We start from the raw sequence: 25,007 nt of genomic DNA, 5'->3' as shown, positions 1-25,007 counted from the left end.
TTTAATGCCTGTGACATGCACAAGGCTGTCCTAAGAAAACAGTCACAGGTAATGTGGTAAATTGGTGAGCCTTTGGCTCTTATCTAGTCAGATTATTGGTTTCTATGTATGTAGCACGTAGACTTATGTTAATAAGCTTTAACATTTTATACCACATATTAGCATCAGAAACTATAGCAAGCTTTCGGGTTTAGTATTATAACTGCTGTCGAATTTTATGAAATACACAGTAAAATACTTCTCCAAGCTCATCAGTTTTACAGTCTATAAAATCCTGACGTAAAATGATGTTGTACTCTAAAAGCAGAATGCAGGCATCGATTATATTGTTATCAGAAAATATTCGAAATAATGTTTTACATTTATAAAAAATAAGCTTGGAATTCAGCGTCCTCTACACAATTCTAATATTTCTCAGGAGTACATGCGCGCAGAATTTCAAGGTCAGTCACGTGATACAACAATATGTAGTACGTCATCAACTAACTAGCTTGCTGGTTATGACAAGGAATGTACCATTGATTGGTCTCCAAAGCTTTATTGTTTTTTTTATTCGTCCCTCCCTCACAGAAAAGCGAATTGGATCAATCTTTGAAAGGAGCCTGCGCGGTTTCCTAAGGGGCCTTGTAAGGTCGAACTGTCCTACGAACGCCTGTTTGTATTTTAGGAATAAAATAAGCTGTGTATGCCGCCTTCGTATTTTGATTACTGTTGTTTTAGGCGATTAAGATATTTTATTTTGATTTTGCTGTTTATGAGATACAGAAATGATGTGACATGGGTTTACAGTTCAAAGGCACACTAAAGACAGCCCCCGATTTACTGAGCGATGAGGTCCTAGGCTGACCTCTAGCTTTAGTGTTTTGGTGCCGGTAACTGAAGAGAGTGGTGTGTGTGACAGATGGTTGTGCACTTACCTGAGACATGTATATGTTTATAACGTGTAAATGTCCGCACATCTCTGATTAGGTTACTGACACAAACAGAGCACACTGCTTGTGAGATCTCAGTTTTGCACCTAACTGGCACATCTCCTGTAGCAGGTGTGTTATGGGAACTGACCTGCTTTATTATTTATATATATATATATATATATATATATATTGGTGTTTTTGGCGCAGGCATTTCTTGTTTATTTTGCACCGTGTACAGAGGCATCGCTATGTGGATTAGAGAACGCTATAGTCTGTGTGACATGCACCCCTAGAAAATCACTGATTGCGGCTGTCACTCCGTCCTGGTACCTGCATGTTCAGAAGCTGCATAGCGCTGTAATATCCTGAAATACTGTGTGTGTCATATGTTACATTGTTATAGATACAGCGACTACGTCAATTTAACCAGAGAATAGTCTATTGCACAATCATTGTTTTGTGCTTTAACATTTATTCTGTGGCCATCACCGTGTTTAATTGTGTACCTTGTGGCTGTCACTCAGTTGTGGGATTACATTATATTAACGTATCGTAAATGTTAATAGTTGCAGCTAATGATTGTCACTAATTACATTTTCTTCCAGTTGTCACACACATTATTATGAGTACATTTGTGTTACGACTCTACTTTGAGACTTAGTATATTGTGGGGTCTGTCACACACTATATTCTTATACAACCACTTAGAGGTTAGTCACTGCTTTCTGAGTCTCATGGAGTTTGCCTATCGTTTACTGACAATTCTATTTTCCTACCATTCTGAGTCCTGGGTTGTGGGATTATCGTTCCTTTTTTGACACACATATAGTGGTTGTCGCAAAGAATTCAGAAATAGTGTTTTTATATAATACATTTCTGCACATAAGCACACACATTACTTATAACTCTTGGTAAAGTTACGTACAATGTTCTGATATATTGGTTCCTATATATATATATATATATATATATATATATATATATATATATATATATATATATATATATATGTATATATAGTCATACTGTCCTATTTAAACTGATTAATACTCAATTCTACAAGTTGGCAACTTGTGTATTCTAACAAATGTTAAAATACACCGCAATCTCAGATATATGTGACATTTTTATATCTGCTCACTGACACTTCTACTCATACACCTTGAAACCCTACACTGCTTTGAACTGTGCCTTTAAGCTATTTACTGACTTTATCCCAATTTTCAGATTCTTTATCCCGATGAGACTGCTGCATACTATTTCTGACATGTATTTGTTAAATTGTAGTCTATTATCTTCTAAATTGTTACTAGCAGTCTCTTGTGTGTTGCCTACTGAGAACCCCCTGAACTTTTCTATCATATGTTCATATTTCTTAAAATATTTTAGAATTAAAACATATTTTTGTTACAGGCCACAAGTATACACCTGAAGCCAAAAGATGGTGAGTAATATGTACTTTTTGACCATCTTATCACATAGGTTAATTAAATAATTGCAAAGTGACTTTATTTCCGTACGCTACAAGGCATTTATGCTCTAGTGTGTATTATTTAGGAACTTAAAATATTGGCAAGAAAATAGGCATAGCAATATATTGTTTTTCCGGCTTATAGCAGTTTCAGAAAAAAAGTGTTTACTGCATGCTTGTGAATGCACAGATTGAGAGAACAATGCTGCTGAAATTAATTATAAACTAACCTTTATTTGAAAATTAAGCTGTAAGAAATTATAATTCATGTGTGTTTTCTTTTTAAAGGGACATGTGGGCCAAAATTAAAATTTTCATGGTTTAGATAGAGCATGCAATTCTAAGATGTTTTTTTTCAACTTATTCCTGTTCTCAAACATACTTTGTATATTTTCGTTATCCTTTACAGAAAATCATAACTATGTAGACTCAGTAGCAGCAATGCATTCTTAGGAGCTAGCTGGTGACATGTCTTTTGTCATTGGCTTACCAGATGTGTTAAGCTATCTCCTGATAGTAGTGCATTGCTGCTCTGGAGCTGACTTTGCGTTTAATCCATTTTCAGGGGTTAAACCCAGAGCATTTTATTATTGCTCTGTTGCATACATATAACACAGCATTTTCTCTTTTACACTTTTATGTCCCTTTAATGTAAGAGACCGTAAAGTGTCAGTGTTTTGTAAAATGTCACCTTTTGGACAGTATTAAATTGTTTACAAATATATAATTTACCTTTATTTTTTTCATTTGAAATAGCTACTTTTGCCGTATGTATCTCTACATATACTGAGATTGTCAGTACTTAAAGCGAATGTAAATTTTCATGAATGAGTGCCTGTTTTTTAAAAATACTATTAAAAACAGGGACACTTTCATTCATGAAAGTTTACATTGCAGCGGTTTTGTTAAAATACTTTTTTTTTTCTTCTTCCAAGCAGGACCAGCGATCCCCCGCACGCTTCTCATGCTGTACTTAGCACAGCAATGATGAAACTGGCTTCCTCCAATCACGGCGTGGCCTCAGGAAATATTTGCTCTGGGGGGGGAAACCATGATTGGAAAAAGCCGGGTTTGTCATTTCTGACGTAAGTACAGACGAGCTGCGGGTGGGGGAGCGCTGTTCCGACTTGGAAGAAGAAAAAGGTAAGTATTTTTACAAAACCGCTGCAATGTAAACTTTCATGAATGAAAGTGCCCCTGTTTTTAATAGTATTTTTAAAAACCAGGCACTCATTCATGAACATTTACATTCACTACTGGGTTTAGAAAAGCTATGTAAATGAGAAACTGCAGAATAATTTACACTCTTGGAGGGGGGGATTTTTTTATTAAAATGTTAATTTTCATTTGCACTTGTTTTTGTGCAATCAGAGAGGGAATAAGTTAAAGTGAATGTAAAGTCACCTCTAGTGCTTAAAACAATATTGTGAAGCAATTCAATTAAGGGGGACTTTAATTCATCAATGTTCCCAATTTTATTATTAAATCTTAAATTTTACCTTTTTATCTCAGTTTTCGGGCTGCGCTTCCTCCGCCCGCCATACTGTCCCTCCTTAGTGCAATGATTGACAGCTAATCTTGCTAATCCGCTTTTTACCCCCGTTGCGGTAAACCCCTTTTCAGAAACGTCATGGGCCTCTTCATTATAAATTTTTAGCCACCTTCAGATGCAATGCGTGTTCACGGGACGCGCAATTCAACAATCTATGCAATCTAATTGGTCAGTGGGAATACACCTTCTAAATAAAATGACCAATTGGCTATCAAAGTTGACAAGCATGATTCATCTGCGGCAGACAAGTACCAATGTAAGATTGTTTTGCATTACAGGATAGAAATGGTGGTTATTTTTGTCTTTAATTTATCACTTGTCTTGTGTTCTCCATGTGGCTAAAGGGCTTCCAATTTCATTTCACAGCCAGGAGCAAGCAGAAATGCACGTAAGGGGTTATAATCTTTGGTTGCTCCGTTAACAGAGATGCTGCTATAATAGTACTCAATGAATGTAGTAATTCATTCATTGAATACTATTTGTTATTTACAATATTGCAGGGTTTGACGCCTGCGCAGTTCCACGATCGTGAACGCGCTTTACAAGGAGAACAGGAAGTTGGTTTGGGGAGGAGTCGGCAGGGAAAAGGTAGAGATTTTAAAATAAATATATTTTAATAATGAAGGATATAATATTACAAAAAAAATAGCGACTACATTAAGCTAGTGTCAAGAAATGGATTTCAGTCGTCAGTAAGTGTAAAATTGACATTCACTTTAAGGAGACATTTGTGTTTATCACTGGTTTTCAAACCTGTCCTCAGGCCGCCCCAACAGGCCAGGTTTTCAGGATTACCTTGTATGACAGCAGGTAAAATAACCATTTACTAATCAGCTGAATATTTCACCTATGCGCCAGTTCAGATATCTATCCTCAAAATGTGGCCTTTTAGGGAGGCATGATGACAGGTTTGAAAACCAGTGGGGTATATAGAGAAATAAGCTAATGAGAAGTACACTCCCTTCAAGCTCAGCCTATTTTAATAAGTTGTGGTTATTTAATATGCAAAATGATAGATAAAGGAGCAAGTTTCCATACATTGTATACTAACCTAGGTTTCTAAAATTTTCCTTCTTAAATGGAGATGAAACGCAACATTTTTCTTTTCATGATTCTGGTAGAGCATACAATTTCAAACAACTTTCCAATATACTTCTATTATCAATTTGATTCATTCTCTTGCTAACGTTTATTGAAGGATTAGCAATACACCACTGGGAGCTAGCTGAACACATCTGTAAGCCAATGATAAGGTATATATGTGCAGCCAACAATCAGCAACTAGCTCCTGGACTTACTTATGTAATGCTTTTTAACAAAGGATTCCAAGAGAATTAAGTAAATTAGATAATAGAACTAAATTGGAAAGTTGTTTAAAATTATATGCTCTGTCTGAAACATGAAATACATTTTTTTGGGTTCCATGTCCATTTAACCCTTTGAGTGCTAAGCTGCATTCTATATTTTTCAGTTTTTTACTATTTTAAAAAAAACTTTTTTTTTTTAACTTTTTTTATTCCCCCCCCCCCCAGATCCCCAAGATTTATACCATTGGAAAGGTTAGGTGATTACCTTTCCAATGGTAGGTCTTTGGGGTCTGTAGCTGCTTAGATCCCTGAGATACAGGTTTCTAAGCAGCATGCCCCCTTTCCCTATACTTTGTATGGACAATTTTAAATAAAGTTGCACAGTATTGCGCGTGACGTCACCACGAGTAACTGGAAGCCCCGGCGATGCCTGTTACTATGCAGGCCGGGGTAGGAGCTGGTGGGAGCCCCCAGATTGGAAAAAAGTAGTTGAGTGCTAATGACGGCTCTGAGCCGTCATTAGTACTCAAGGGGTTAAGTAAAGCAAATAATGAAATATCTAAAATAACATAACCAAGAGATTAAAAGGATGTTATAGTGATAACATTCTGTAATTAGAGGATGTTATTGTATCAATAATGATGCTGCAACAGTTTTTTAATCACCCCAAAAGCGTTAAACCCATAGTTAAAGTACCACTCAAGACCCTCAGAGCGCTGCTGGTCCTGAGCAGGAACTGGTGTTGATCCAGTCAGCAGCACCGGTCGATAAGCTGGGTAGTGCGACGAACGCTGCTGATTGTATAAGCTTCTATTTCCACTCAGGACCAGTAGTGCTCTGCGATTCCCAAGCGTTATTTTAACTATGTGCTTTCTCCTTTGCCAGGGGTTAAACTCATAAAGGTGCTTTGTTACTAGCTCTGGAGCATGCCATTTTATCACTTTAATGGTCCTTTAAGAATCTGTAGTTAGATATCAGTATAAAACGTTTTCTTTTTAGCATAAATTTGCGTATTTCTATGTTTTAAACATTAGCCAATGAGTGTCCAAATCCAGTTTTCAAGAAATAGGTAAAAGGTTAAGGTTTTGTAATATTTTTTAGTTTTGAATGCAGGTGAAGTAATAATCAAAGCAACTTAGGCTGTTTAATTTCCTTTTTTACTTCAACAGAGAGTGACTGATATTCTGGCCTGTTTTTGGCCCTTGATGATTGGCTGTAACCACTCTTGGATAAAATGCTTCTGCATATAGCTGAATATTTAATTTATTGTTTGCTTGTCTATATGGAAGGCTTTCTATTAAAGGGACATACAGCCCAAAATGTTTTTTTCCATGATCGAGAGTTAATTTTCTTGTTATCCTTTGTTGAAAAGCAGGATGCTAAGTTCAGGAGTGTGCACGTGTCTGCAGCACTATATAGCAGCAGTTTTGGAACAATGTTATACATTGGCAAGAGCACTAGATGGCAGCACAATTTCCTGCCATGTAGTTCCCCAGTCATGTGCACACTACCTATTTAGATATCTCTTCGACAAAGAATAACATGAGAACAAAGCAAATGAGATAATAGAAGTAAATTGGAATGTTGTTTAAAATTTCATCTGCTTTTTGAATCATTAAAGAACAATAATTAGGTTTCTTGTCTTGCCAGATATATGTATCTGCTAACGCTAGAACATAAAACCTGTCTTTTAAGCATACTACAAATCCTCACATATTGGTACAAATTTAATCATGGGTAAAACATGGAAATCAAAGGTTACACTTTTGAATCTGCGACATATAGTGATGATTCTAGATATAAAATAGTAAAATATACTTGAAGCTAACTTAAGTTTGAGAAAACACAACCGTATCACTTAAAATAGTCTAATTTTAATATAGATGGAAGAATCCTTATAGCACATCCTGCATACATGTTTTGCAGTGTTTTAAGACTTTTTTTTTTCCATGCAAATTGCATTTTTAGGACTGTTTTAGCACCCAGAGTATTCTTACCAGTTTGTTTCTGAGGAAAGCAACATGTATGTGCATGTAGTGCTGACCTTATGAAGAAAAGAAAAAAAAAAAGGCTAAAACATCCATATTTTAATGCTGCTTTGAAATCATAGGAGATATAAAAATCTGAGATTAAAATCCTCCATGTCTCAAAAGTTAATACAAATGTTTGCACTGGAAAAATTAGCACATCTAGGCAAGTTCCCCGCTTTCCCCAGTAAAACTCCACATACATTGTTTCCAATGCACAAGAGGATTCTGGGTAAGATAATTTGCATATCTTACCCAGAATCCTCTTGTGCATTGGAAACAATGTATGTGGAGTTTTACTGGGGAAAACGCAAGCGAGGAACTTGCTTAGATGTGCTAATTTTCTATGCAAAAGTTTGTTTTGATTAATGCTGCTTTGCAAAGGTGTATTTGGTGTATTTACAGCAACATGGGGACTGCAGCAGGTTTAAAGGGACACTCAGGTTATATTAAATTTTCATGATTCAGATACAGCATGTAATTTTAAACAACTTTCCAATTTACTTCCATTAAAAAAAATGTACACATTCTTTTATATTTACAATTTTTGAGTCACCAGATCCTACTGAGCATGTGCAAGAATTCACAGACTATACGTATATGCATTTTTGATTGGTTGATTGCTATCACATGGTACAAGGGGAGTGGAAATATACATAACTTTGAAATTTGTTATAAAAAAATCTACTACTACTTGAAGTTCAGACTAAGTGCTATTGCATTGTCTTGTTATCTTGCATTTGTTGATTATGCAAATCAAATGTGTTGACTGGTCCTTTAAGTACCTTCTATGACCTTGTGATATTTGCACTTTCACATGAATAAATACATCATATCTACATGTTCATATTTATATTTTTCACCTTGCTGATTGTACTATTGTTAAGTCAGGAAATTTCCACTTGTCTGAGACTTGTAGAACATGGAAACAGACAACAAGTACACAACCTACTTTTATCCTATCTTAAAGGGAAACTGAACCCAAACCTTTTCTTTCGCGATTTAGATAGAGCATGCAATTTTAAAGTGAAGGTAAACTTGTTTTTTTAAAAAAATACTATTAAAAACAGGGGCACTTTCATTCATCAAAGTTTACAAAGCAGCCGTTTTGATTAAAAACTTACCTTTTTTTTTCTTTTCACAGCTACAGCGGCTTTCCCCTCCTGGAAATCCTCTCTTCACACGTCAGCAATGACTAATCCGGCTTCCTCCAATCACGGCTTTCCCCCCAGGGTGGTTATTGCCTGAGGCCATGCTGTGATTGGAGGAAGCTAGATTAGTCATTGCTGACATGTGAAGAGAGGATTTCCAGTAGGGGGAAGCTGCTCTGCCTGAAAAAAACAAAGGTAAGTTTTTTTTTTTTTTTTTTTTTTTTTTTTTTTTTTTTTTTAATCAAAACGGCTGATTTGTAAACTTTGATGAATGAAAGTGCCTCTGTTTTTAATAATATATTTAAAAAATGAACTTTCATTCATCAAAGTTTACCTTCACTTTAATCAACTTTCTATTTACTCCTATTATTAAATTTTCTTCATTCTCTTGGTATCTTTATTTGAAAAGCAAGAATGTAAGTTTAGATGCCGGCCCATTTTTGGTGAACAACCTGGGTTGTTCTTGTTGATTGGTGGATTAATTTAACCGACCAATAAACAAGTGCTATACAGGGTACTGAACCAAAAAATAGCTTAAATGCCTTCTTTTTCAAATAAAGATAGCAAGAGAACGAGGAAAAATTGATAATAGGAGTAAATTAGAAAGTTGCTTAAAATTGCATGCTCTATCTGAATCACGAAAGAAAACATTTGGGTTCAGTGTCACTTTAAATAGTATGTTGACTTTTAAGACCTTGACATATTCATGTCACATAACATTTAATTAATAATAATAATTATTATTAACATTATATCCAAATTATTGTTAAATCTTCTCATCTGGCCTAAATAAATCCCAAAAGTTTACTTTTAGCTCCCCTCATCACTTTCATCTTTTTCAAATGATTATTTTCATACAGCTTGTTTTTCTCTTTAAAAGAACAAAGAATTTTACTTGAAATGCATGACAGGAATTGAGAAGAGCAATCCCGTAGCTACTATAGGCTTTTCTGAATGTTTGTCTTTCATTTACATGTTGATCTTAAGACATCAGCTTTCCTATTAAAGTAGCAAGTGTGTGTTGATAGAGGAAAAATATTAATGCAGAAAAAAATGTTTGGGTGCAATTCAATGATTGTCTACAAAATTAGTTCTATATTGTTTTTTCTTTTATATTTGTGTTTATGAATTAAATTGCAATTTATAAGTATTTTAAAAAAAGAAGCTTCAGTTTAAAGTTTAAAGGGACACTGAACCCAAATTTTTTCTTTCGTGATTCAGACAGAGCATGCAACTTTCTAATTTACTCTTATCAAATTTTCTTCATTCTCTTGCTGTCTTTATTTGAAAAAGAAGGCATCTAGGCTGTTTTTTTGGTTCAGATCTATGGACAGCACTTTTTTTTTGTTCACCAAAAGTGGGCCATCATCTAAACTTACATTTCAAATAAAGATACCAAGAGAATTAAGAAACTTTGATAATAGGAGAAAATTAGAAAGTTGCTTAAAATGTCATGCTCTATCTGAATCATGAAAGAAAAAATTTGGGTTCAGTGTCCCTTTAATGAATGAAGGTAAATTTTAAACATGTGGTGTTTGTTATTTAGAAGACGTTAAAGGGACAGTCTACACCTTATAATAACTAGTATTTATATAGCGCCTTTCTCCCAGTAGGACTCGATGCGCTTTTTCAGCGCTCGCTCTCTCTCGGAATTGACCAAATCGGCAGCTGAATAGTATTAGTTGTCAGTCAGCTTAAAGTCTTACCTTAGATTAAGTTGCACCCCTTTCTATATCATGCAGCAGGAACAGTAAATAAGTTATTTAGAAATGGCTACCAAGCTCCCCCCACTGACAACATCATGATCTGGGCTGCATATGGCATCCAAACACAAAAGGCTCACTAGTTGGATTCAACAGAGTGCCCAGATGGTGATATCATTAGTGGATGGAGCTTGGCAGCCATTTCAAAGTGGCCAGAAACAATATTCATTTTAAAATAACTTTTGTTTTGTTGTTGTTTATGTTCCTGCTGCATGATATAGAAAAGGGTGCAGGAGGCTATTTGCATCTTAATCTAAGGTAAGACCTTAATATGACTAAGGTGTAGACTGTCCCTTTAAGTGGATATACATTCAGGGGTTGACAAATCTGATGATTATTTAGGGGCCAGAGAATGGTATGTGTATATTGAGAGATGGAGAATAACCCAAAAAGTCAGAGGTCAAATTCTAGGAGCCATGTGCAGAAGTCAGTGCTAGATCTTCCATTAGGATGAAATGATACTGTAATATGATTTCTCTGAACCTATGCCATTTGGAGAAGTGAGTCTTAGTCTCTTTCTTTCCATTTTTCATTTTAATAAGTTAGTCACACCTACACCAAAAACACATTATTATATTGTAAATATTTTTCAGGAACAGAGTGCTAAAAAATGTACCAGGAATATGGGGTCAATCAGGCTACCAATTACAAATATTATGATTTTCTAGGTGATAGTGAATTTTTCAAGTTAAAAGGAAATGTTTTTCTTAAGAAAATAGAAGTCATACAGAGAATATGCTGTCCTGCTTTTCTTTATGAATATACGCACATTTGAAGTAGGCAGACAAGACGTTAACTAGCTATTTCAGCCACGGAATTAATTAGTGGATGCAGAATGGCTGAATCGAACAGTAGATATCTGTTATCAGAACTTGCTTGTAATAACAAACTAGACTGAATGGCCCTGTTAAAATACATCTGTTCAAAGATACTTCTTTTACATCCCAGTAAATAAATAACTCCTGTATCGAACATTTTAAGATTAAATATCTAATTTTACCCAGAATTCCCTGGTGCATTGGTAACAATGTATATAGAGTGCTTCTGGGAAAAAAGCAAGAGAGGATACTTGCATAGATTTGCTAATTTTCTATACAATAATTCAATGGCTCTTACTTTTGTGAAATGGAGTATTTTAATTTTATGCTTTAATCTCAACCATAACTCAAATGAGTTTTGCTTTCTATGGAAATAAGCTTTAACAAGCAGCAAATCAAACCTATCTTCTACTGATGAGCGTTAATAAACTCAAAACAGATGTCCAGAAGTGGTTTTAATATCATGCTTCATCAAAGGATACTAAGAGAGCAAGCAAATTTGATAATACGAGTAAACTGGAAAGTTGTTTAAAATTACACATCAACAAACACATGCAGTACCTTTTTTTTAAGCACCTGAATTCTTCCGGAGATAATGAAACCTTGATCTGTCGATTGAATCAGTTGAGGCAGTAACATAGAAGAGTTTGTTCTTAGTGGTTGATCAAAACACGAATGCTAAGGCAACCTCATTCAGTGATCTTGGTAAAACTACAGTACAGTACATAGTTTTCCTGGATGTTTAAGGCTTAATATCAATGTAATAATGTGGCTAATAAGAATTTGTGAAATCATTTTGTCATTGTCATGAGTTTCATGTGAACTAGTCTTTGGTACTGTATTGGAACGGTTACATTGAACAAGCGGCTATAGGGCCATATTGGAGTGGAGTGCAAAATTGCGCTTTCACGAGTGTGATATTTGCGCTCCACTCGTAATACCAGTGCTCCTAATTGTGCGCTGATAATTAAAGCGGCCAGCAATGCAAACGCGGCATCACGTTCGCATTGCATGAAAGCTTTGAGCTCAGAGCTCGCTTCCATAGGCTCCAACTGGAGCCTCGTTCTAATGCTTTGAGACACTGCATGAGAACCTAGCGCAACGAAGGTGGTAAGTCGCGCAGCAATGGCAGCTAATTAAAATATATATGAATATATACAAATATATACAAAGATATGCCAGCTCATCGGATATAAAAAATATCCAAGAGATAAGGATCCCTAAACTAAAAAATATTGTCAGGTCACCCTTTGTGCAGTTGAGTTCTGAAGAAGATTACATTTGTAAAACAGAGCACTGCTAAGACAGACTAATCAATCTTGGCAGTACTGTGTCTATTATACATATACAGGTAGCCCTCAGTTTACGCCGGGGTTAGGTTCCAGAAGGAATGGTTGTAAATCGAAACCGTTGTAAATTGAAACCCAGTTTATAATGTAAGTTAATGGGAAGTGAGGGAGATAGGTTCCAGGCCCCTCTCAAAATTGTCATAAGTAACACCTAATACATTATTTTTAAAGCTTTGAAATGAAGACTTTAAATGCTAAACAGCATTATAAACCTAATAAAATAATCACACAACACAGAATATATCATTAAACTAAGTTAAAGGAACAAAAACATTTGCTAAACAGCATTATAAACCTAATAAAATAATCACACAACACAGACTTCACTTGTATTTTTCTGCAAACAGTTCTTTCTATGCATTCCAATCTGGACTGATTTATAGACAGCAAGATCTTGTTCCTTTGAAATCTGCTAGATAGCTCAGGTCTGGTTAAACTGATTAATTTCAGCTTGCTTGGCTTTGCTGCAACACAAGCGGACAGCTCCACCTACTGGCTATTTAAATAAATGCACTGCTTCTCAATGCTTTTCAATAGCAGTCACATGACTGGAAAAAAAGGTTGTTATTCTGAAACGGTGTAAATTGAACCGTTGTAAAACGAGGGCCACCTGTACATATATATCTATTGATGTGTATATACACATATTAACATAAATATATACGTAAGCTTATACATATATATTTATAGGAATACCACAGTCCCCATAGACAACAATGTAAAGGAAATCTTCCTTTTTTTTTTTTTTTTTTTTTTTTTTTTTCACACCCGCTCACTTTAATCACAAAATTCTGCTTTTTGCAGTTTTAAAAATAAAATAAAGATGCTTCTTTTTTTTTTTTAAAGAAAATGAATCTCACACTTTATCTTGGGGGCAATTTGAGGCACATTTAAGAAATTAACTAAAGGTGTGCGATAAATTTAGTGCTCCTCTTGTAATCTAGCCCATAGGGAGCTAGAGGACAGTGAAGTCAAATGTTAATTACATTAGTTGTGTTTCACTAGATCTTTATTCTAGTACATCATCCATCACAACGGTTATATTTTAGTACGGATTTCTGCTATTTTTGCAGTGTTGAGAGTAGATAAGCAGTTTAAGGCCTTATGATTTCATGTAATTTGACATAGTGGATCTCAATAAGGTTATGCTGTTTAGACTTTTTTTTTCTTCATATAATATGCAATTACTAAAATCTTTCAATAAACTATTTCAGATTTTATGCCAACTGTTCTAATCAGTTTTTGATTGCTTGCTGTTGCTTCTGTTTCCCTGCAGGGTGTGATAGGTGTGCAGCTTGTTGTTACCATGGTGATGGCCAGCGTCCTGCAGAAGATCATACCACATTATTCCCTTGCTCGTTGGCTTCTCTGTAATGGCAGGTAATCTAAATCTGAATGCCATTTACAACGTATTATGTTCTAAAAATGTAAAGCAAGATAAATGTCTATGAAAATCACTTTGCTTTCTTTTGTTCACTTATACACAATATTTGCTCCTTGTGGAAGTCTATTGATTAATACATAAGTAAAAAAATAAATAATTAAAAAATTCTACAAAAGGCTCTTGAAATATTTGCGTATACTTAATCAGTACACCTTAAAGGGACATTAAACACTAAATAAATGCAAGATAGATTGAAATATTCAAAGAAGATTAGTCTGAGAATAACATGTAGATGTATGTTTGTTTTTTTTAAAGTTCCATTAGCTGTTTAAATGTTGACAAAATAAGCGTAAAGTTTTATTGTCTGTAAAACATTGGGAGCTGGCAATTAGGGACCGTTATAAATAAGTAACTAGAGTGTACAGCCAATGGGTGAGTGGAATATAACAGTGTTAATAGATTAATATGTTACCCTAAATATACAAAAGATTACCAATTGGCATAATGAAAGTAATTCAATATGTATATACTTTGTATAATTAACAAATAAGTTTTATAATGAAGAGAAGTAGATGTAAATAATGCAAAAGTGGATGAAAGAATCTGTCTTGCCTCGTATCTAGTAAATGTCAGTTGTGCCTTGTTAATTTATTTTTCTTATGGGTTACGATTTCCATAGCAAATCGTATATAATAAAAGGCCAGGTATGTTTGTCTGAAGCTGTCATGCACATGCGAGTACAAACATACCTGGCCGTTGACACCGTAACAAAGGATCAAACAGCGGAGAGGGTGGGCGGGAGCGGGTTTAGTGGGGGCGTGACCGGAAAGGATTGGCGGTGGTGAGGCGTGGTCGGACTGGAGCGTGGCTTGGCTGGGTTTAGCGGCCGTGGCTATGCTGGAGTGCTGGCGGGTGGGACCGATGCACTGCAGAAAATATCCTGTGTACACTGGCTTTAGGACTAGTCTATATTTTTTTTATATATATTTTTTTTTCAATTCTGTTTAAGGGGATATAAAAACTGGCTAACTACATTTTGTTAATGAAATTTAGGTTACTTTTTTAGTACTTGGATCACTCTTCTATTTCACAAAAAAAGTTGAGCAAAAATTAGCTAATTACTATTTCCCATATTCCAGCCTCACCACACAGTTTTGGCAGAAACCAAGCCATATTGTCTGAAGCAAAGACTGTAGAAACATACTAACAAAACATTTCATATAAGTTTAGTAGGTTTCAAGTCACCCTTGTTTAAGGCTGTGCTATCCAAAACATTTTTCCATCCTCAATCCAATGTTAACATATTCTGTCAATACTATTCCTGTGCTTATTTAGTATCTATAATATGCTTGTGACTAGAGCATCAGTATTCCAGCCACACGGCTGCTCAGAGAGCTTGCAGTTGTATGTATTGGGTCAGTGAAGACTACATTTGTCCCATACAAGCCTCTGCTGATACGCTGAGAAGGTGTGGTGTTTGAATGCTGTGCAAGGGGCAGTCACAGGATATGTGCGTATAAACACAAAAACAGTAATACTATAAGCATTTTTGATTATGAAAGTACATTGCAAAGATGTTTTATTTAAATGGACACTAAAGTAAAAATTAAACTTAAATGGATTAGATAGAGCATGCAGTTTTAAACCACTTTCCATATTACTTCTTTTATCAGTTTTGCTTTGTTCTCTTGGTGTCCTCTCAGGAACGTGCACATGTCTTAAGCCATCTGGCAGCAGTGTTTGCAACATTGTTTATAGCAGTTAAACATAGTTGCAAGCACTGCTGCTATAGACTGCTATATATGTGCACACTCCTAAGCTCCTATCAATCCACCCAGATTTACTTTTCAACAAAGGATACCAAGAGAAGAAAACAAATTTGACAATAGAAGTAAATTGAAAAGTTGTTTAAAACTGCATGCTCTATCTGAATCATTAACTTTACTGTCCATTAGAAAAGCAGCCATCCACATTTTAAATTTTGGGCTTTCTATCACTTTAAGTACATTTGATATAATTCAATAGATCATCAACTATCCTTTGTTCAGTTGTGTGATGTTTTTTAATGCAAAAGAATTTCCACAAAAAGGATTGCTATGCCTTCTATTTTTTAATGTTTCAAAGTGCAGTTTTAGTTTATCTAGCAATTCTCAGACTTAAATTCCATGCATGCTGATTTCTTGAAAAATAATATACAAAAGTGAACTACACACACATACCGTATTAAAACTAGTTTAAATCCTCAGGTCCATAATAATAAGCACTCTTCCCCCAATGGAGTAAACAAATATTATCTATAGTTTCTATTTAGGCTCCTACTGTTCCCGGAGATATATTTACTGTGTAAACTTTAAATGTATGTTTTGTTATCAATATCCAGGAGTTATACTTTTTTTTTTTTCTTTTATTAGCAAACTTTAAATTTGCATCTGAAGTGGGCTAAATGTGTTTTTGTAAAGGTGAAGGGAATGAAATATGATATCCCTGAAGGCGTGTAGTTACACACAAAGGACTAGATTACAAGTGGAGCGCAATTTAACGCTCCAGTTCAATCGTTAACTGCCCTAGAAGTAAGTTTTTTGTGCACGTCAGGTTGCGCTTGTATTAAGAGTTAAAAGTAAACTGTTTTTGCATGCACGCTAACCCGAGAAGCAGAAAAAGCCTGTCTTAGAATATCTTGTTCACGTATTCCCCCCCCCCAGAAGTCAATGGAGCAAAAAGAGTGGGGGGAAAAAAAATTGCTCGCAAACCCGATTGCATATTCTCATGTGCGCTAACCAGACAGAGAGAGAGACTTTTGATCCCACCCACACCCAATATGTCCTCCCCATTCTTTGCATATATTTAGCCAATGTGAAACACCTTATTGAGCGGTCATTTTTAATATTGTTTTTGTTTTATACCATAAATTATATAATGCTACATACATACAGTAATTAACAAAAATAAGTGCATAGCAGTTAGCAACATCAACTAGGGTTCTGGAGAAGACAACAGCTGGACAGAAAAAAGAAGTTGTTGAACTCATAGAAACTATAGCGTGTAGACATTAATGTGAAGTCATAGCAGACCTGTAAAAATGTTTTTTTTTAACTATCCTCTATCTTTCTCAACTCCCTATTCCCTTCTATCTCTTCAATCTCTCTTTTTAAACCTAACCTTCTCTCTAAGGCCATATATTCTCTTTACACTCTCTATCTCAAATCTTCTCACTCTTTTTTTTTTTTTTTTTTTTTCTCCACTCTCTTAACGCTATCTTTTTCTCTACTTTCACTTTTCTTCTTTAGTCTCTCCCTGCTCCTGTTTACCTTTTCAGAAAATAACAGTCTAAGCACTAATGGGGTCCCTATAGTTCATATATCTTAGCCCTTATAACTTTTGTGTGCAATATTTGTTTTAATAATTTTTATAAGTGTTATGAGTGTAACTGTACTTTTGTAATGTATTTTGATGTGTTTTATGACACTTTTTTGTTGTTTTGCAAAACAGTTAACCAGAGCTCTGAGGGTGTGTTAATCATTCTAGCGTAAATGGCAATTGCACTCAAGCGATCGCGCTTACTTTGAACTTGTAATACCAGCGGTAAACCAGACACGTACAAACGCCCTCGATAAACCCCTTATAGCTTGCGACTCTCACTGAATCCGAACTCCCTGAACCTTTAGGGAGCCCCAGACTACTCCCCATCCAATAAGGCTGGCATCTGTCGTCACAATCACCCAAGATGGTCTGCGAAAGCATATTCCCTGGGAGAGATGATCTCGAGACAACCACCATTGAAAAGAATCCTTCGTCTCCTGATCCAGTAATAGTCGAGGAGACAAGTCCGCATAATCTCCGTTCCATTGCCTGAGCATGATTATTGCAGAGGCCTGAGATGGAACTGAACAAACGGGATGATGTCCATTGCTGCAACCATCAGCCCGACTACCTCCATGCACTGAGCCACTGATGGCCGAGTAGTGGACTGAAGAGCTAGACAAGTATCGAAGATCTTTGATTTCCTGACTTCTGTCAGAAATATCTTCATTGATAGGGAATCTATTATGGTTCCCATGAAGGTTACCCTTGTCTTTGGGACTAAGGATACTCTTTTCCCAAATTTACCCTCCATCCATAAGATCGCAGGAAGGTTAACACATTTCCGTGTGGGTTTGACCAAATTCTGGGAGCTGTGGCAAGACCGAAAGGAAGAGCCACAAATAGGAAGTGTTTGTCTAGAAAGGCGAACCTTAGAAACTTAAGATGATCCCTGTTAACGGGAACATGCAAGTACACGTGCTTTAAATCCACCGTTGTCCTAAATTGACCCTCTTGGACCAATGGAAGAATGGAATGAATCGTCTCCATTTTAAAGACGCTACTCTGAGAAATTTGTTTAGACTCTTGAGATCTAAAATAGGCCTGAAGGTTTCCTCTCTTTTGGGAACAACGAGCAGATTGGAATAAAAACCCAGACCCCGTTCCTGAATCGGAACAGGAACTATCACTCCCAGGTCGGAGAGATCTCTTACCCAGTGTAAGAACGCCTCTCCCTTTGTCTGGTCTACAGATAAACTTGAAAGGAAAACTTTTGACCTCTAGTTTGTATCCCTGGGACACTCTCTCTATTTCTCAGGGATCCTGAACATCCCACATCCAAGTCCGCGCGAAGTAGGAAAAGACTGCCCCCTACCAGTTCCGATCCCCTACCCCCAGAAATAAAGTCAGCACTTACCTTATCTTCTGCCTGACAGCAAAGGCAGATCCCAGACTTGAGAGGTCCTCTCCCTCACATGGGCCTGTGAAAGAAAAGAAATTCCTGAGTAAATATCCCTCAGGTATTCTGATTTAGGGCAGCATTCAATATATGGGAGGCGCAGTGAGAATTATGTCCCACAAGTTCCCATTGCTCTAAAGCCACCAAAGCTCTACTGAAGAGACTGATATGGACTACGGCTACAACCTAGAACAAACCAGCACAATCTTGCACTACTTTAAAAATAATAAACTCTTGATCGAAGAATCTTTTCTAACACCTCACTTTGCCATCTCCTATCACTAACTTAGGCAAAGAGAATGACTGGAGTGGGAGGGAAGGTAGGAGCTGTTTAACAGCTTTGCTGTGGTGCTCTTTGCCGCCTCCTGCTGACCAGGAGGTGAATATCCCATTAGTAATTTAGATGATCCGTGGACTCATTGTGTCACAAAAAAGAAAATATTCAGGCCCTCCCATTAAAGTACACTCAAAAGTAATAATGATGTCATGATGATGTTAATCTCCATAGAAAATAGCCTCCTCTTTGGATTATCAAACAAATGCCACAGTTATTTCAGAGAGAATAATTATCGCTATTGTCTTTCATAAAGGTGGTGAGAGTCCCCAAGCCATTACTACTGCTGGGGATTCAACTCCTGGCCACTAGGAGGATGCAAAGATTCCCAAAGTACTTAATCCCTCTCACCTCCCTGGTATGTTAGTCTTATCTTTGCCTTTCCCGGAGTAACGTGAAGTTTTCAGGTGCTCAAGTTTATTTGTTGAGTGGGGTCCTCAGACAAATTTAAGGGTCATTTTGACCCCTCAGAGAGCTGCTATAGAGAGACGGAAGGAAGGTACTGGCGTATGGGGTAGTCACACCATTACTCTACATTACCAGTGAAGAGTTTGTCACAAGCCTGCCACAGGTGTCGCGGGGACCTGTCCCTTTGCTTCATTTTCTCGGTATCCTTTATTGAAGGAGCAGCAATCTACTACTGGTAGCTAGCTGAACACATCTATAAGCCAATTACATCATACATATATGACCAGCCACCAATCAGCAGCTAGCTCCCAGCTCCTGAGCCTACCTAGGTGGCCTTTGCAACAAAGGCTATCAACAGAACAAAGCACATTAGATAATAGAAGTAAATTGGAAAGCTGTTTAAAATTGTATGCTCTCTATCAATCATGAAATACAATTTTTGAATTTAAAGTAACCCATTAAAGTGAAAGTCAATCCTATCGTTTGTGAAACGCTTGGGTTGACCATTGAAACAAAGGGGACTTTCATTCATGAAGTATAAAATACTTCATGCAGAAAGCTCCTTTATTTGTTTCAAGCATTGCCGTACTGAGCTGCTAAGGCAGCCCACTGCAGAACGCTGTTTTGCTTGAGAAGTGACATTTTCACCTCTTAGCAAATAGCGTGCGGTAAATCAGGCGCCACAGGGGGGGAGACCAGCCGAATTTCCCGTACAGTTATTGGCTAAGAGGTGAAAACATCACCTCTCAAGCAAAACAGCGTTCTGCCGTGGGCTTCCTTAGCAGTTCAGTGCGGCAACGCTTGAAACAAATAAAGAAACTTTCAGCATGAAGTATTTTATACTTCATGAATGAAAGTCCCCTTTATTTGTTTCAATGGTCAATCCTAGCGTTTCACAAACACTAGGATTGACTTTCACTTTAAGGACCGGGCATCTTCCCCCAAAAGACCAGAGCATTTTTGCCATCACTACATTTAAAAAGAAATAGAGCCTTGTTTTTTCTTTACCTATCACAACTATATATATTTTTTAAGTAGACAACCCAAAGTATTGATCTAGGTCCATTTTGGTATATTTCATGCCACAATTTCACCGCCAAATGCGATCAAATAAAAAAAAATGTTAACTTTTTCACAAACTGTAGGTTTCTCACTGAAATTATTTACATACTGCTTGTACAATCATAGCACAAATGGTTATAAAAGCTTATCTGGGATCCCCTTTGTTCAGAATTAGCATATATGGCTTTACCATTGTTTTTTGATAATTAGAAAGCCGCTAATTGCAGCTGAGTACCATACTTTTATTATTCCCAGAAGTGAAGGGGTTATTTTAGCTTTAGTATAGAGATTAGCCTCCCACCTGACAATTCCCACCCCCTGATCCAACTTAAACAGCTCTGTTCCCTCCCTCACCCCCATCTTAAGTACTGGCAGACAGTTTGCCAGTATGCACTTTTTAGACCTTTTTTTTTTTTTTTTTTTTTTTTTTTTTTCAGTGTAGGATTACCCCCTTACCTTCCCTCTTCCCTGATCCCTCCACAAAAACTCTCTAACCCTCCCCCTCTAACTCATTTCTACCATCTTAGGTACTTGCAGCTGTTTGCCAGTACCCAGTTTTTTATACAAAAATAATAATAATTTAATAATAAAAAACAAAAATAACTTCTGTATTGTAGCTGTCCCTTCCCTGATTGATTTCCCACCCTCTAATCCCCCTCCTCCTTCCCCCTCTCTGCTTTTTTTTTCCTGAAATGTAGGTATCCCACCTGTTCCTGCCCCCCTCCAGTGATGGGCCTGTCACACCACCAATGATCGGCACCACCGCTGCCCTATGCAGAGATGGACACTTGACCTCTGCAAGTCAATTTCTGCAGGGCATGCAGAAATAGCGCGATCTCTATACTTTTAGTGAGATCGCGTCAGACCCAGTTCAGCAGCATTGTACATGGTGCGATGCTGGACCTGAAGGGCTTAACAACTAGCTCCGTATAGGGGTTAAGTAATTTTTTTAATAGCATTATTCAGAAGATTATTTCCCTTCCCCTCGTCCTATTCTAAATAATTCATTTGATGGTATCTTACATAATTTAGATATTGTAAGAGCATTAGCATTCTACGTCCACATTTCTAAAGTTTTTATTTAATCCTTTTATTTTTTGGTCCACATGAAAGTCAGAGGACTTCATCTGTTTCTTTAGCTTTTTGGCTAGATCTATTTTTTCTTGGAGACAGGTTAGTCTTTTCCAAAATGCATTATTATTATTGTGCATTATTCTAAATTGGTTTCCTCTTGCTTTCACAAGAACAAGGCTTAAAAATTTGCAAGGCAGTTAACAAACCAGAGAGGTGGGAGAGATTAAGTACTCTTAGAGCTTTGAAAATCTTTGCCTCCTCCTAGTAGCCAGGAGTTGCATCCAAGGAATAATGGCTTTTGGATTCTTACCACTATGAAATTAATTTATCGGGTAAACATACATTTTTTTTGCTTTTCATGTGAGTTCACATGGTAGCAAGTACAAAGTTCCCACACCAGTGTGCCCTTTATATTTGTTAATTCTATTAACTAGTAGACATGTCTAAAAATGAATGTAGTGGTGTTTCTCTTTACTCTAGTATCCTAATGAGACATTGGACAAGGCCGAACCAATAATGGGCACTAGTTTCCTGATAAAGAATGTGCAGGACATGATTATTTTCCCCCCAAGTTAGATATTAAATATCCTTAGACAGAGGGACAACTTTCAGAGCATCTGGAGGAACAGGGAATCTATTGACCCTCTATAATTAGGTAATTGAGCCTTTAAAGTCTCTCACTGCAAATATCCTACATAATCCTAGTATGCTTAAACTGTTTACTGTGTTATGGAATAATGAGCTGAACTGTTAATATTTCTATGCACTCAGAATCCAGATGATATGCGTGAAGGTTATCAGTGAGCAATTTCTGACTCTCCAGGTCTTTTCATAAATTTTGTTTTTAAAACTAACATTTTATACAATTTTTTTTTTTTACAAATATACAAAATATATCTTTGTTTGCAGCATTAATATTTAATTCACTTCCAAGGACTGTTAATAAGCGTTCTTCTGTTACTGTTCATTTAATGTGTACCGGATACATTTCAGTTTAGGTATTTCTTCTGAAATTATGTACATAAGCACATTAACATTACAACTACGAATGTCTTTACACTTTACTTACCTAAAAACATTTAAACTATTAGTACAGTAGAATTAAATCCTTTTATTAAAACATTTCAAGTGATGTTAAATGTAAACAATTATTCCACATATAAAGTTAGTTTAATTATATTTTAAAAATTGCCTTTTATTTTCCCACATGTATTGAAGCAGCCAGGGGCCCTTCCAGGAGAGAGAATAAAGGGTAATTTGTAGATATAATGGAGAGCTTCTGAATGTAAGATTGCTTTACATTTACGTTCCCTTTTATTTATTTAGGGTGTGTGTATTTTTTCAATAAACATACACTGGACAAATGAAATATATATATAATTTCAGAATGGAATTAAAGAAAGAGGAGACAAAATAATGAAAGTATATTGCAGACTTCTTTTATGGTAATAGATAAAGGTATAGACCAAGCACCCAGGATATGACCTCTAGCTTTATACAAAGGCCTCCTAGCCAGCCCAATAAACCAAAGTATTTTATGTTGGATGTACAAAGCGCCTAAAAAGGCTGAGGTTTTCGAGGGAATATATATCTCTAAACTTGATGTGTGGTACTAAAGATACATATGATGTACTGAATGTAGTAAAATTTAATTTATTACAATATAAACAAAACAATCAAAAATAGCAATTGAAACCATGATTAAAAGCCATTCAATAGAGAATCAGATAGCTTGATTAATATACCGGTCATGGATCCATAATGTCTAAAAAATGTGTCCAAGTGATGTTAGTGAAAGTGTCCAAATGTCAAATCGATGTGTCAAATAAATTAGTCAATCAATCCAAATAGTGGTGGTGTAGTGAAGTGAAGTAATTGAAAAATAAAAATATAAAAATGAGATATAAAAATAGTGAACGATGAGTGAAAAATAAAATAGTAGGGAAAATGTGTGTTAACACAAAGAAAAAAGCCAAATTGTAACAGTGTTCCTCCAATAGGAACCTAGTTGTGCTCTGTGTCCTTCTATTTATGGTTCTGAATGTCCTATAAAAATGTTAAAAAAACATAGTGTAGAACGTACAAAATAAGTTAGAAGTATTAAAAATATGCTTACCAACTGTCTACGCGTTTCGGCCCATGCAAGGCCTTTTTCAAGACAATAAATATGTGTGGCAGTAGTGGCCTTATATAGGGTAAGCAATTATGATTTGTTTGGGCGCCAAAACATCCATTTTGGACCGCCCACTTCCTGGTAAGTGCATCATGGGTAAAAATTTAGAATTAAAATTATATTTATACAATCAATCAGAATACTTGTCTAAAGCTGTGCATAATGATACTGAGAGTAGAACTAAGAGTTGAAAATTAAAAATTGAGAATTATGTCAGTTGCTTTAGAAATTAAACCAGTATTACATCCAGTTTTTTGTGGTAGTGAAATCACTCCGGAAGTGTGAAGCAGTGACATACAAAAAGGAACGCTTCTATATAGAGAGATATGTATCATAGGGATTTAGTGGGTTCATAATTTATAGCTCATGTTGGTCTATTCCTATAATTGTACACAATCTTATAATTGGTATATTCAATCTTTTTGTGATCAGACCATTTCCGGTTTCGCCAAAACCGTAAGTGCGAACGTGATGTCCCTTCCGGTTTCGGCAACACCGGAATTGCCGGAATTTGATGTTAATACCGGTATTGTTTGTATTTTGGCAGATAGGCTCTGAGTCTAATATATATTGTATATCAAGTGGGACGGATAACGTGTCTGTACAGATGTCTATTATACATATTAAATTGGTGGAGATTCTGTGTTAAGTTGTCAAAATGTAGTAGTGACATCACTTCCGGATTCTACTATATCGGAAGTAATGGGTTCCAAGGTACTCCTTCTAAAATTATATGTAGACCATAAAGGCAATGTGTGTGTATATGTATATATATGTATATATATATATATATATATATATATATATATATATATATATATATATATATATATATATATATATATATATATATATATGTATATGTATATATATATGTATGTATATATATATGTATGTATATATATATATATATATGTATGTATATATATATATATAGTCAAAAAATGGGATATATATTATGTCGACAGTGTACTTTGACCAATAGCTCATCAGATTGCAAATCGTATAGATCAGTGACAATATATAATAAAGGATGTGAACAAATGAATAATGAATATAAACAGAACTTTAGCCAAGAAAATATATATATCTCAAAAATAGAATATGGGCTTGATTAAAAATAACATATGTGTCCCCAAATGGATTATGTACGTCTAGATGTATATGGGGTAAACATCATGGTATAGCAGGTATACTTCCCCCAAACTTCCCCCAAATCCAACATTTGTTTACAGAAAAACAGATAATTTGAAAAACCGATTGGCACCAAGCTTACAGAGGACAAAGAGATTTGAGTCAAACAATGTATACAGAAAGAAGATTAAAGGATTCTTCCCCTGCCCAAAATGTAAAGCTTGTAAATGTGGGGAAAAAAAACAAATGTATTCCAATCACATCACACTCAAGAACTTTACATAATCCAGGACCTGATAAGATGCCAAGATAAGGGTATTATTTACC

The 25,007-nt window shown here is 35.8% G+C and overlaps 1 protein-coding gene across 1 annotated transcript in view; it reads left to right on the top strand.

The window, feature by feature from the left end:
• The first annotated feature begins 833 nt into the window (after positions 1 to 833).
• Positions 834 to 25,007, top strand: part of TMEM161B (transmembrane protein 161B) — a 304,648-nt gene continuing 280,474 nt past the window's right edge. Inside the window, exons 1-3 of the mRNA XM_053701478.1 lie at positions 834 to 1,043; positions 2,328 to 2,358; positions 13,629 to 13,732. Coding sequence (XP_053557453.1) covers positions 2,356 to 2,358; positions 13,629 to 13,732 — 107 coding nt within the window. The 5' untranslated portion in view covers positions 834 to 1,043; positions 2,328 to 2,355. The remainder of the gene's footprint in view (positions 1,044 to 2,327; positions 2,359 to 13,628; positions 13,733 to 25,007) is intronic.

The sequence above is a fragment of the Bombina bombina genome, chromosome 2 (assembly GCF_027579735.1).
Source record: "Bombina bombina isolate aBomBom1 chromosome 2, aBomBom1.pri, whole genome shotgun sequence".
Taxonomy (NCBI): Eukaryota; Metazoa; Chordata; class Amphibia; order Anura; family Bombinatoridae; genus Bombina; species Bombina bombina.
Note: the sequence above shows the minus strand (reverse complement) of the source record. Positions and strands in the feature narration are given on the sequence as shown.